Source organism: Neoarius graeffei, chromosome 5, assembly GCF_027579695.1.
Source record: "Neoarius graeffei isolate fNeoGra1 chromosome 5, fNeoGra1.pri, whole genome shotgun sequence".
Classification (NCBI taxonomy): domain Eukaryota; kingdom Metazoa; phylum Chordata; class Actinopteri; order Siluriformes; family Ariidae; genus Neoarius; species Neoarius graeffei.
This window is the reverse complement of record NC_083573.1, coordinates 10,525,480-10,540,488: the sequence shown is the minus strand read 5'-3', so window position 1 is coordinate 10,540,488 and position 15,009 is coordinate 10,525,480. Positions and strand designations below refer to the sequence as shown.

Genomic DNA, 15,009 nt, shown 5'->3' with positions numbered 1-15,009 from the left:
GTTTGTAAAGCATGTCCGTGCTGAAAATTTCAGCAACATTTTGTCACATTTAGCTTAAAACAGTTTTTAAAACGGTGTGAATTTTTCAGACTCCCCTTTTTGCACATTTATAACAATATTTGTCATCTTAGAGATATTTTAAATAGTTATATCTAAATGTTAAATGTTACAAATAAATGTTAAATGTTAAACCTAAATGTAAAAATATCTGTTAAATATAAATATAAAAATTAAATCTAAATGCTAAAAGTAAATATTAAAAGTAAATGTTAAATCTAAATCTAAATGTTAAATATAAATGTTAAATCTAAATATTAAATCTAAATGTTAAATCTAAATGTTTCTGCTGAAACTAAATATTTAGCTAATATGCAAATAATTTAATATGCATAATAACTAATGTGCAAATTCCAGATGACACCACAACAACCAGCCACAAGGGGGCACACTATTACCGACTTTGACACAAGAGTTCTTCTCTCTCTCTCCAGTCCGCTGGTCTGGAAACAGAATCTAGCAACTCAACTGTTCGTGTGCACATGGACATGGTCAAGTGTGGTCGGTTGTCTTCGTGTGCACTGTTCCACGGTTATAATAACTGGCAAACATGTCGGACTCATTGGCAGAAAGCATCGGCAGAGCAGTTCTGGCGGCTATTCAAAACTTCTCTGCAGGGACGACAGCGACAGCAAACCCCACAGGGCTACCACAGGCCAGCTTGGTAAGTGTCTAGCTGCTACTGTGTATGTGTTTTCCAAATCAGGTGTCATTCTTAGTCACTGAATCACTCTGACCTCTTCAGAAAATCAGCAGTGGCCATAGGTGTGTGTTTTGTCATGTTGAAAAAAAAAAAAACCCCACAATGACCAAGGGCATGGAGTGATGGTGACATCTTTGCTATTCATTGAGAAATACATCTATGTATTCATGATCCCATCAATGAAAACAGCTCTCAAACACCAGCAGCACTCATGCAACCCCACAGAAGGGCACAGTCCCTACCTTTCACTGTAAGCACCATGCATTTTTTCATATCCTTCATCTTTCCAATTCCATACAGTTTTTATGACATCAGTTCTAAAAAGATCGATTTTGGGCTCATCGCTCCAGATTATGAGTCCCAGTAGCCTTCATTTTTGTCAGAATTGGACCTGGCAAACTCTAGGCAGGTTTTTTTTTTTTTTTTTTGTGACTGGGCTTTAGGAGAGGCTTCTTTAGTGGACGTCACGCACACACACACACCATTCCTTTTCAATGTGCGGTGTATTGTGTCATGGGAAATAATCACCCCAGTTTAGATTTCTACTTCCTTAGATAATTGCAGTGAACTTGCATACCGACTTTTCTTCAACCATTCTCATCAAAAGATGCTCCTGACGAGGTGTTTAAGTCTGTGGCCCACCTGGACGTCTCTGTGAGACCACTGCAGATCCATCTGTCCTAAAGTTTTGGACCAATTTACATAGTGTTTTGACTGATAAGTAAAGCTTTGATGGTCTCCTAATATCATTGACCTTTCTGGTGTAAAACGAATGATTTTCTTTCTCCGTTTGTTTTATCCTTTCTCTTCCATGTGGTGCCATTGCTTATAGCAAGAAATGGGAAGAGGTTTGCTCTATATAACAACTCTTTTATAGCCAATTGTCTGATGGAAAACTGTGTGATGACTCCTTAAACTCAACTTATACTGAATGCTTGTTCAATTATTAAAATGAATCTTTTCTCTGAAACTTTCATTGGGGTGTACTCATTTCTGCACCACCCTAATTTGCCTAAAACTGAAAAAATATGTAATACAGGTTGGCCATATTATGAACCTTACCTTTATGTTGTAAGTTCAACAGATATTGTACTAAACTTAGTCTCTGCATAATGTGGGAGATATACTGTATTTTGTGTTTATTGAAATATCGTTCACAATGTTACTTAACAAACCTTAATGCAGAGCACTATATATCATACGATAAGGCATTCCAGGAAACGTAATCCTTTACAAGTCATGAAGCTGAGCCCATCTAACGTGTATGGCCCACAAACAAAATTATAGTTTGCTTCTAGGAATATAATTCCCTTTTCATCAAAATACATACCGTATACAGTAATCCATTCAGTCAGCCAATCATGTTTCTTAAACATTAGTATTTATCTATCTTCCTCTGAGTCAACATTATTGTCCCTTTGCTTTCAGACAAAGAGCTGAGAGACACATTTGGGGACAGAACTCTAACAAAGGATGAGGAGGACTTCCTGAAGACTCTGAGCCCTGGTCACATCCTGGCGTTTGCTACAGGGAGCAGCAAAGTCCCAGCCATTGGTTTTCATCCATCTCCTAAATTAATATTCATTCATGATGACAACAAACATCTTCCCATTGCACACACTTGTGCGAATGAGCTACTCCTTTTTGTGAACACAAAAACAATGGCTGATGATGATGAATTCAACTACTACTTCCTCGTAGCACTAATGAATGGCTCTGTATTCAGTACCATTTAAACAAATGTCAGGGTCTTACCTTTTTATACTGGTACTCTGAAAACAGTTGTTAAATCTCAATATCAAACGTTTGTGATCTCACTTTTTTTTTACTAAGTAGTGTTACTATGCATATTAAGGTACATGTTTCTTATAATACATTAAAATTTGTTACTCAGGGTAAAATTCAGGAAAAGAGTACTGCAATGTAGTTGTCCATCTTTTTTTCCACTTTATTGTAGCACTTTTATTGCGTTCTTCATTCTTCATCTCACTGTCAGCAATATGTAATGTATAAAATATACTTTTTTTTACGAAGTAGTGTTACTGTGCATATTACGGTGCATGTTTCTTATCATACTTTAAAACTTGTTACTCAGGGTACACTTCAGGAAAAGAGTATTGCAATGTATCAATCTTTTTTCACTTTCTTGTAGCACTATTCTCGCGTTACATTCTTTATCATGCTACACATAAAAAAATCATTTAGTGGTTGTCCAGTTTGAGATCACACATTTACAAGTTTATCAAAAATAAACTGTTGGGCTCTCTGAAACAATGTTTTGCCACTGGTGTTGTCATTTTCAAGAGGGTTAATAGCAGCACTCAGTTCTTGCAAATCCCTGTCATTCAGTGGGGAAAATCCTCTTTGAGAGTTTGGAGGTGGGGAACAAAAAACTACCCCTGCTGCTGGAAGTTCTGTGTTTTGAAGATACTGCAAATCACTTTCCAGAGTAAAAAGCTGTACTGGTGTTCTATTTCCTTCAGATGACACTGAGTGATTGTTATACCCAGCTCTGAATTCATCTAAAGTGCGGTTGATTCTGGGTACAAAGACATAATGGAGACAAAATAGGTCTGTTGCATTGTCTATGTCTAGGATACCCAGGGATTCCAGTTCATAAAAAATGGGTGCATAAATCTGGCTGCAGTTTTTGTTCAAATCTTGGTTAAAACGCTCTATCTGCTGGTTGTGTACAGAGCTTCCTGTTAAGACAGAGCCTTCACCCCTGCTCGCATGCATGTCCTCCCAAATCTTAATGTTCTCTACTCCGTGATCAGTCCTGATGTGTAGTGGTCTGCCAAACTGTCCAACAGCTGCATGAAAGAGCTCTTTCACAGTTTCAGAACGTTTATTGTTGGAGCAGCGAAGAAATATCAACATCCTACTGTAGCCGGCTATGGCACCATGAACAACCAATTTCCACCTAATCAACTTATGATTTCCATCCACATGCCATATGAAATTTGGATGTGGGACAGAGTATACTCGGCGAGCTATTGCTGGTCTTCTCCTGGCCAGGACACCAATTGGGTCTATCCTTCGCAATGAATCTCTTAGACGGTGTCTTTGTACCACAATGTTTTTAGAGCGAAGATGCCCCATAAGCATTACTTCTCCAACATTTGGGTGTTCCGTTCTTATTTGTGACACTTCAAGATCCAGTTGTTGATCAGTGATGTTATTAAATTTTGAAGTCGGGATATTAAAGTCTTGCAGTAACTTGTAGAAAGTTGGCCTTGAGATTGAAAGAATAGATGCTGCTTCTGTGAAGGTTGTTCTTAGTGAAAGAATATTTTCAAGCTCCTCTTGGGAAATCTGATGTCTTCCTTGGAAGTCATTCTAGAACAAAGCAAAGAATAAGGTATTTGGCATGGTTCTATAACAAAGAAGGACAAGGATGGTTTATTGTCACATGCATAGACATACAGTTGTGCTCATAAGTTTACATACCCTGGCAGAATCTATGATTCTTTGGCCATTTTTCAGAGAATATGAATGATAACACAAAAACATCTTTTCCACTCATGCTTAGTGGTTGGGTGAAGCCATTTATTGTCAAACAGCTGTGTTTTCTCTTTTTAAATCATAATGACAACAGAAACTACCCAAATGACTCTGATCAAAAGTTCACATACCCTGGTGATTTTGGCCTGATAACATGCACAGAAGTTGACACAACTGGGTTTGAATGGCTGCTAAAGGTAACGTCCTCACCTGTGATCAGTTTGCTTGTAATCAGTGTGTGTGCATAAAAGCTGAGTGAGTTTCTGGGATCCAGACAGACTCTTGCATCTTTCATCCAGCCACTGACGGTTCTGGATTCTGAGTTATGGGGAAAGCAAAAGAATTGTCAACAGATCTACGGGAAAAGGTAGTTGAACTGTATAAAACAGGAAAGGGATACAAAAAGATATCCAAGGAATTGATAATGCCAGTCAGCAGTGTTCAAACTGTGATTAACAAATGGAAAATCAGGGGCTCTGTTAAAACCAAGCGAATGTCACAAAGTATCTCGCCTACAATACGCCAAACAGCACAGAGACAAGCCTCAAAACTTCTGGAACAAGGTAATTTGGAGTGATGAGACCAAAATTGAACTTTTTGGCCACAACCATAAACGTTTACATTTGGAGAGGTGTCAGCAAGGCCTATGATGAAAGGAACACCATTCCTACTGTAAAGCACGGAGGTGGATCGCTGATGTTTTGGGGATGTGTGAGCTACAAAGGCACAGGAAACTTGGTCAAAGTTGAAGGAAAGATGAATGCAGCACGTTATCAGCAAATACTGCAGGCAAATTTGCACTCATCAGCCCGGAACCTGCGCATGGGACGTACTTGGATGTTCCAACATGACAACGATCCAAAACACAAGGCCAAGTCGACCTGTCATTGGCTACAGCAGAACAAAGCGAAGGTTCTGGAGTGGCCAACTCAGTCTCCTGACCTCAATATCATTGAGCCACTCTGGGGAGATCTAAAGCGCGCAGTTCATGCAAGACAGCCCAGGAATTTACAGGAACTGGAGGCTTTTTGCCAAGAAGAATGGGCAGCTTTACCATCTGAGAAAATAAAGAGCCTCATCCACAACTACCACAAAAGACTTCAGGCAGTCATTGATGTTAGAGGGGGCAATACACGGTATTAAGAACTGGGGTATGTAAACTTTTGATCAGGGTCATTTGGATGTTTTTTGTTGTCATTGTGATTTAAAAATAGAAAACACAGTTGTTTATCAATAAATGGCTTCACCCAACCACTAACCATGAGTGGGGGAAAAAGTTGTTGTGTTATCATTCATATTCTCTGAAAAAAGGCCAAGAAAGCAAAAATTCTGCCAGGGTATGTAAACTTATGAGCACAACTGTAGTGGGTAGAGTAGGACATGCAGTGAAATTGGTTAAAAGGGTAATTGAAGGGGAAAATTTATAGACGGCAGCACTCCCACCATCTTTCTCTTAAAATTATACAATGACTCACAGATCATAGGCTTATTTAAGTAATGTTAAACAAAATAGAATGGACTATCAAGAGATGAGAGATACATGAGAAGTAAATCAAACCAATTTGAATATGAATATTAATAAGTACCGAGACACAGGTCATTGGGGCAAGGCCTGTTGCTGAAAGTATGGTAGCACCGGTGCTGGGGCCCTGGGGAATTTTAAAATATAAACAAAACATAAAAGACGTTAGCTTGTCACATGTTAGTGTTTTGTAAAATATCCCACCATGCAGAAAATGACACCACACAGATAAAAAAACCAGCAGCCAGCTAGGTTAGAAAGTATATTATACCGAGTGGTGTGATGTTGCAGTGGAGGTGGTGGGTGTGTAACTGTCGCTGGCCCAGGTGTGTAACTGTCGCTGGTGGAAGCCTGAAGAGACATTAACAAAATATTAGGAACATTATCTTTCATGGGTTTATACACAAAGCAGTTAAAAACACGAGTATGTGTTTGGCAATGGACAAAAAAGCAAATATAGGAAAATCTAGGGGAAAAGAGACACTGTTCATGTTTGTAATGCCTCCTAGTACCTTCTTCATATTAAATTAAAAGTTGTTACCAGCGTGGCAGCCTATGCCCCATCCCCATTGCCTCGCAGGGCGGTGATACTGTAAGTAACCTGCATGCCTCGTAGCAGCAGTCACATTGTACAGCAATGGTCCCAAATTCTAGTCTGAATTGCCCAGGATGCACAAACAGTAAACCGAACGTTCTCCGGTCCCCAGAAAATGCGTCTGTTCATGTGTCAGGTTTTTGTCATTTCCAAACCAAGTGCCATGAAAACAATAGCTAACTTCGAAGTGCCTTATTCATATTACATTAAAGGTTACCAGCGTGGCTGCCTCTGCCCTATAGATTGTGTCATAATGCTCCGGTCCCCTAGCCTGGCTATCGCCAGACCATATCACATACTAGTCAAAGCAGTATGGGATTTCCCAGGCTACTGGCCCCATCTTTGCCGTGCACAACGGTGAGAAGTAGCCCAGTAGTACCACCAGTCAGTCACACTGAACAGCAATTCTAATCTGTATTGGTCTGGGTACACGAACAGTCCGAAGTAGAGCATGACATTTGTCGGGAATTCCCGCGGGTCACGTGAATCCCGTGGGATTCCCACGGGATGGGAATCAAAATTTTATTCATCCCGTGATTGGGATGGGACGGGAATAAAAATCAACGGGAGCGGACGGGAGCGGGAACGTCGTTTTTACAGCAGACGGGAGTGGGAACGTCGTTTTTACAGTCCTCTTTCAATGAACCAAAAACAGTCTAAAGAACTACACTTCCAACAATGCTTTGACTTCCGCTACCGGAACTTGCATGCTGTAAAGGCGGCACAAAATCAAATGAAGAACACGAGATGCAACCAAAGTCGGTCTCTGATGCAACGGAGAAAAAATGAAGAGTGACCTGCAAAGTAAGGTGAAAAACAAAGACACCTCAGTACAACTCGTAGGTACAAGGCGTACCTCCCTTCACCCAAAGAATGTTAATGCACTTCTGTTTCTTCACAGCAACATGTAATGGCATTAAGTAACAGTTTTTCACACATACACTTGCACACTGTATAATAAATACAGGGTGTTCCGAAAAAATGCATACACACTTTAAATCACTGTAATGTTGGTCTTTAATAAAATGTACATAATATTCAAAGTTTAATATACAGACATCATTTTATTGTTTTGTCACCACCTATTCTCAAACTGATGTTTAAAGTTTGTTATGAGACCTGCAAGAGTCACTGAAGGTCAGTGCAGTAATTCCAAGAGAATTGTGATTTCACGTACTCAGCAGTGCCTTGACCAGACTGAATGTCAGTTTTTGAGAATAAGTGATGACAAAATACTAAATTAAGGTCTGTACATTCTAAACACCTACTTTACAATGATTTAAAGTGTGTATACATTTTTTGGGACACCCTGTACATAATGTGATATATATATATATATATATATATATATATATATATATATATATATATATATATATATATATATATATATATATATAATTTTTTTTTTTTTACTTTTGTTGTGGTTGCCCCATTTGATGTTTTCAGGGGCAAAGTCAAATTCAGTTTTGTCAATTTCTTCGCATGCCCTGTTCATAAAAAGGAAGTTTCTCAGTTATCCTATGCGTAGACAGACATTAAAGGGCAGGACAACATATCAATAGTGATGGGCGCTTATTTTTTGTTTGTGACCTATCCTAGGTGTAACAACCAGTGTCTTAAAAATGGTTAAAAATCTATTTGAAATTGACTGAAAGAAATAAAAAAATACACATTTTGCAAACCTGATCAAAGTTAAGTGATGTGATTCTTTAGGTTCACACATGTTAGAATTCATTGGGCAAAAAGTTGTCACTTTGCACTTTTTTATTACACCAATCTAAGATTGGTACTTCAATGTTAATGCTTTAAGGGAACCAAATAAAAATGCTACATTTTTGCAACATGTTGGGATTAATTTAATTAAGATGGACATAAATAGATACGGTGTGACCAATGTACTGTGTTGGTTTAACTGGCCTCCATCTCAAACGACTACAGGTATTTACATTGCATTATTACATTACACTAAGCTGATGCTTTTTTTTTATCTACTGTAAAGCAACTTAGTTACTACAGGGTATTGATTACAACCTGGAGCAATGTGGGGTTAAGTGCTTTGCTCAAGGGCACTTAAGCCATGATAAGGGCAGGATTTGAACCAGCAATCCTCTGATCTAAAGACCAACTCCCTAGCCCATGGCTGCCTATTTTTGTTTGGATATGTAACCATGGATTACACCCATGATAAACTGATGAAACTGGATGAAAAACATCTAAATCTAAAAACAAAAACCATTAACCGTCTGAATGACTTAACTTATTTAAAAAAAAAAACGGGAGTGGGATGGGAGTGGGAGTCATTTTGAGTGGGAGCGGGATGGGATTGGGAATCGTTCTACAGGAGTGGGACGGGATGGGATTTGTCTTTTTACTCCGCCACGGGATTGGGACGGGATGGGATTTTTTTCTCTGGGAGCGGGATGGGATGGGAGTGAAAATCCACTCCCGTGTCATGCTCTAGTCCGAAGGTTCCCCTGTCCCCAGAAAAAGCGTCTGTTTATGTGTAAGGTTTTTGTCATTTCTAAACCAAGCGCCGTGAAAATAATAGCTAATGTCGACTTGCAAATAGAGTGCGCCACCAGATAAGCAATTAACAGATGCTAAATACAGTACATGCACAGCACGCAATACTAAAACGTCTACAAACCAATATTCATATCTATATAACCACATAATGATATATTACCGTCATAGCAGAAGTTTGTCGGGCAAATGGGCGATTTAAGACCCTAAGGAGCACTCAAACTTTAGAGTTACGACCTAGCCGTGAATGTTTTATTTAACACGAGAAGGCTCTCTGTGTAATGTTAGCATGGCACCGTTATGATCAAACGACAACCTTGTGAACTTTTGTCTCCAATAACATAATTATTACACAGTTAATTCCAAGCCATGAGTAGCACCTAGCCTCCTTAGCTGCAACCCTAACGCAAATCTCTATTTTCTACCAGCTGCCGGTCGCTGGTTTAGTTTAGTTAGTCTTACAAGAATCATCCTGTGTGATTTGGAAAACACATACACAGTAGCAGCTAGACACTTACCAAGCTGGCCTGTGGTAGCCCTGTGGGGTTTGCTGTCGCTGTCGTCCCTGCAGAGAAGTTTTGAATAGCCGCCAGAACTGCTCTGCCGATGCTTTCTGCCAATGAGTCCAACATGTTTGCCAGTTATTATAACCGTGGAACAGTGGACACGAAGACAACCGACCAGAGGCGTTGCCAGGATGTCATGCTTGGGTGGGCATTTGGTTTATTTGGGGGGCAACAAATTACATTTCTTATTGTAGTGTATGTGTATGTATGTGTGTATAAGTCCCCCATTTTCGTGATCAGACGTGTTTCCCATGATTAATAGCGCATTCAGACGGGTATGAGCAAATTAATAGGACAAAGATTTCCTAAATGATAGTTGCTGGTGATTGGTTGAAGCAAAGTGGATAAAATAACATAATGGTGGGAAATCTGCACTGCTTGGAAGAGGTTTTGTTTATTGCTCTTGTGACATTTGCTACTTTTTATCATCATCGTCCTCACCATCATCATCTGCTTGACCCCAGGGAGTTGGGTAGCCCCACTGGGCTCTGAATCTGCTACAAATCCAGTAATGCAATTTGAACTATAAGATGTTTTGATTGAACTAGGTTTTGATTCCAGTAATTATCACCTACTAATGCTTCCAATTTCACAAATGGCCATTTTTAGTTCTTTACAAGAACAAAAATCTTTTGAAACTCTATTTTGCGTAATAATTTGGAACAGTCCATTTTTAGTTTTTTTTTAATTTAAAAAAATACAGTTAGCATTGGAAGGTTCGTTCAAAAACAGTTGATTTGTACACTGACGGTTGATGACTTGAAAATTAGGACGATTGTCATTTCTATTGACTCTTCAAGAAAATCAGTGAAAAAAGTCATTTGCATAATAATTTGGAATGTAGTGTAAGTTGAGATCCATACTCACACATAAACATTCAGAGGGTCAAACATGAAAAAAACAGACACATGAAAAAAAGGTTGGGCTTCATTATGCACCATATCTGCATCTAGTGATAAAAGGAAAGGACCTGTCATTACATGGACTTGTGTGATTAATAGAAGCAATGGAACATTTTTATATCAATATTTTTTTCCCTTTTTTATGAATACAAACAGAACTTATAGGCTGCAATATAGGTGTATTAAAGAACTATACCTACTAGAGAACAAGAATAGTGGAAAATTGCTCTCAGTCTAGTTAGATAAGTGATCAGTTTCTAGTGTATAACCTGGAATATCTACAGTATTAGTCTGTGGTTAGATTTGGAAAATTCTAAAACAAATTAATTCATATCCAAATTCTTTGTTATTTGTTTTTCATGTGCCAGAATGACTAAATGTGTCTTCCTTGAATGCAGCATTGTTCTTCGGAGAGGTGTGAGAATGCGAGTCAGAGTAGAAAAAGAGCTTTCACATGCAGCTGATGACACACCAATGATGAGTGCGGTGACATACAGTTTATGCAGCATGGGGAAGGCCTCCTTGTACTGCTGGATGCATTTGCACACTTCAGAGAGGTTAGCATCTGTGCTTAGATTATTGACTAACAGTGTTTTTGCCACAGCAATTTCATTTTGTAAGCCCACATCATTAAGTTCCTGGCCTGCAAGCACTTGAAGTGGCTGTAGGAGAGAGGGGTCAAGAAAAGACACAGATTTGGGCAGGAGGAATGATGTCGCCTTCATTAAGTCAACATTTTTTTGACAGAACCTTGTCTCCATTTCCACAATAGCTCTGTCAAGAATGTTGTACATGGCCCTTTTAAATGCCTGATTAGGAGCACTTGCTAGGTTGTTGGAGTCACCATGCCCTATACTTGACAAAATAATGCTACCATCAAGCTGGGAGTTAACTGTCCGTCTCCTTTTAGGTGGATTAGGAGTGCTTCCACAGTGAGAGAAATGCTCCTCCCAGAAGGAGTCGCAACGTAACTCCTTCAGTGTACTCAGTGAGGCTACGTTTACATTAGACCGTATCTGTCTCGTTTTCTTTGCGGATGCACTGTCCGTTTACATTAAACCCCCTGGAAAAGCCAGGAAACGGGAATCCGCCAGCGTCCACGTATTCAATCCAGATCGTGTCTGATCCGGTGCTGTGTAAACATTCAGAATACGCAAATACGCTGAGCTGAGCTCTAGCTGGCATCTCATTGGACAACGTCACTGTGAAATCTACCTTCCTGATTCACTGGCGTTGGTCATGTGACGTGACTGCTGAAAAACGGCGCGGACTTCCGCCTTGTATCACCTTTCATTAAAGAGTATAAAAGTATGAAAATACTGCAAATACTGATGCAAATACTGCCCATTGTGTACTTATGATTGTCTTTAGGCTTGCCATCCTTCCACTTGCAAGTAGTAAGTGATATGCGCTGGGATCACACACACAGTGGCTCAGTCCCGAATCGTGGCTTGTGCACTTCACTCGCGCGCTGTGTGAGCTGCGCAGGGCCGGAGTGCGTACCCTCCAGAGGGCACTCGCTGTTCAGGGCGGAGTGATTTGGAGCGCAGGATGCCTGCGGAGCCGAGCGTATCCGCGTATTGGCGTTGCTATGTGCACGGCTAACGGTTTTAGTGTAAACGCGAATCGTTTTAAGAACATTAATCTGATGATCCGCTGATTCGACGTAATGTAAACGTAGCCTGAGGCTGCCACCACCTCTCCTGCAGTGCATAAATCTACTGTTGGTGACTGGAGAATTGAATTGGCTGGCTTCAGCGCACCAAGCACATGAAGGAGAAATCTACCAGTGTCAAAGAAGTTCAGGCAGTTCAGCTGGGTCAGAAGACCACACGCTTCTGTACAGAGGTCAAAAGGAGCAGTGTTATCATCTGCTGCCTCAGACAGAAGCTGCCTGATGGCATCCTCATTGTCAACAATTGATTTTGTGACATCATGATGACTGGTCCATCAGATTTCAAGGAGTCTTTCAGTGTGGGGGTGTCATATCTATGTACAACATAATGTCTGTGACAAAATGTGTTCATTGCACCAGACCAGTCAAAGAACTTCTTTGCTAGAGGCTCAGACTGCATTGCATGTACCACTGCCAGATGTAGTTGGTGATTGTAACAGTGGACATAAGGGATGTCTTTGCCAACTTTGCTCTGTAGCAAGGCCTGGACACCACCCCTCACTCCTGACATAACAGAAGCACCATCATAGCATTGGGAGACCAAATTATTTGCACTGTAACCCCGATCAGACAAATGTGAAAGGATTTGATTGCACATATATTCAGCATTAAGCTGGTCCAATTCAACTAAGCCAATTAAATGTTCCTCTGGAATGGAATTCCGGACAAATCGAATTATTATTGACAGGTTCTCAATGTTACAGCGGTCCCTGGTGCCATCACACTTGATGCTCATGCCAGGGGTGTCAGCCTCATCATATTTCCTTTTGATTTCTTTTAGAACCATTTTTGCCAGAGTTTCAATTATCTCGTTTTGGATGGTGTTAGACGTGTATTTAGCATTTTCGGGGATGCATTTTGCGATATCCTTCAGTTTTTGATCTTTGAGGAGTGTATACTCGAACAGCCGGATTAAAAGCCCTTCCTCATTCTCAGCCCCGTGAGTGTGCCCCCGAAAAGCCAGTTCATTTACTGCGAGGAATTGTATGACTTCACCTACACTTTTCACATAGTATCTGTTCTTTTCAATCTGAGTTTGACCGAGAAGGTGAACGATACTTTCTCCTGTCTCTCCACGGCGTTGACACTCCTGCCAGGCGGACATCGCCCTAATGTGCACAAGGCTGGAAGCGTGCTTGTTAAAGCCACCGTCTTTTTCCAGAGCCTTTTTCCAATTAGTGTACCCACGTTTGGTGAATATGTTGTCCGAATTTAAACTAAATTTGCGACAGGCAAAGCAAAAGCTGGCATCTTGCAAGACTGAATATTCCAACCATGGCCGTGACTGAAACCAGCCTGCACTAAATGACCGGTAGGTTTGGCCAAAAAGGCGTTTTGGATAAATTTTTAGAATGGGCTGAGATGGGCTATCCGTGTTTAAATCAAGGGGAACGGAAGACTGTATGCCTGTAACGTTTGTGCAGAGCAATGCATCTTTATCGATAATATTTGTTGTAGCAGAGGTGCTAGCGTCAACGGGAACAGAGACATGTACGATGTTAGCATCCGCCGACAAAGATGCAGCGCTTAGCACGGTGTTGAGGCAACTTTGGTTGAGGGCAGAGGTGCTGGGCTGAGAAACGTCCTCAGTATCGGAGGAAGTGCTGGGCACGGGGGGTGAGGGTGTCTGCTTTTTAATGAGAAACCTATGCATGACTATCAGAAGGGAAAGTAAGCAATGTATTACTATTAACTATTAACTCGGAATCTACAGTACTGCCGTACACACTGACTTTGCTACTACCGCATGTGTGTAGAGCAAGCACGCACGCAGCTTTTTTATATATAGGGTGGGCAGGGCACCCCCCCTCCCCTTCCCTTTCAAAATGGCCAATGAGAAAGCAGTAGAGTGCAAAATGGATTTAAAGGAGAACACAAGACGCCACCTCCGAGCAAAATCGCGCATATTGTGATGATATTCACAGGCGTTTTTTATAGGATGGGCAACCAATTTATCAGGGTGGGCAAGGCTTATCTCAGGGTGGGCACTGCCCACCCCTGCACCCCCGTACCCCCGTAGACACGCCCCCGCAACCGACCACACTTGACCATGTCCATGTGCACATGAACAGTTGAGTTGCTAGATTCTGTTTCCAGACCAGCAGACTGGAGAGAGAGAAGAACTCTTGTGTCAAAGTCGGTAATAGTGTGCCCCCTTGTGGCTGGTTGTTGTGGTCATCTGGAATTTGCACATTAGTTATTATGCATATTAAATTATTTGCATATTAGCTAAATATTTAGTTTCAGCAGAAACATTTAGATTCAACATTTAGATTTAACATTTAGATATAACATTTAGATTTAGATTTAACATTTAGATTTAATATTTAAATATAGATTTAGATTTAACATTTAGATTTAACATTTAGATTTAACATTTAGATTTAAAATTTAGATTTAACATTTAGATTTAGAGTTAACATTTAGATTTAACATTTAGATTTAGATTTAACATTTAGATTTAACATTTACTTTTAACATTTAGATTTAATTTTTATATTTATATTTAAATTTAACATATATTTTTACATTTAGGTTTAACATTTAACATTTATTTGTAACATTTAGATATAACTATTTAAAATATCTCTAAGATGACAAATATTGTGATAAATGTGCAAAAAGGGGAGTCTGAAAAATTCACACCGTTTTTAAAACACTGTTTTAAGCTAAATGTGACAAAATGTTGCTGAAATTTTCAGCACGGACATGAAATTTTCAGCCAGGGCTTTGAACCGGAATTTTTTTCCTATTGGTTCATTCCGAACAGAAACGGAATTTTAACGTTTCCGGTTTTGGGTTCCACCATTAAATAGACGTTCCCGAACCGGTTAGAACAAAAAAATTTCGTTCCCGGAACGGTTAATTACGTTCCCTGTCAGCTGTTTAACAAATGGCTATAAAATTATGTCTCTGTCTCATGCAGCTTAAGCCAAATGTAGGCTAATTCTATTACAAC

General features: G+C 39.9%; 2 protein-coding genes across 3 annotated transcripts in view; one reads left to right on the top strand and one right to left on the bottom strand.

The window, feature by feature from the left end:
- The first annotated feature begins 414 nt into the window (after positions 1-414).
- LOC132885827 (uncharacterized) lies at positions 415-2,722 on the top strand. The gene is made up of 2 exons (XM_060920343.1): positions 415-721; positions 2,189-2,722. The coding sequence occupies exons 1-2, from the start codon at positions 415-417 to the stop codon at positions 2,494-2,496; spliced, it is 615 nt and encodes a 204-aa protein (XP_060776326.1). The 3' UTR covers positions 2,497-2,722.
- LOC132885873 (uncharacterized) overlaps positions 2,696-15,009 on the bottom strand; it is a 70,499-nt gene continuing 58,185 nt past the window's right edge. Inside the window, exons 3-6 of one of the 2 annotated variants that reach the window (XM_060920396.1) lie at positions 9,426-9,520; positions 6,058-6,137; positions 5,851-5,913; positions 2,696-4,099 (exon numbers count right to left, since the gene is read on the bottom strand). In XM_060920396.1, coding sequence (XP_060776379.1) covers positions 2,984-4,099; positions 5,851-5,865 — 1,131 coding nt within the window. In that variant the 5' untranslated portion in view covers positions 5,866-5,913; positions 6,058-6,137; positions 9,426-9,520 and the 3' untranslated portion in view covers positions 2,696-2,983. Of the gene's footprint in view, positions 4,100-4,480; positions 4,583-5,850; positions 5,914-6,057; positions 6,138-9,425; positions 10,135-15,009 lie in introns of those variants that run through there. The other variant, XR_009654631.1, reaches the window with a different exon arrangement.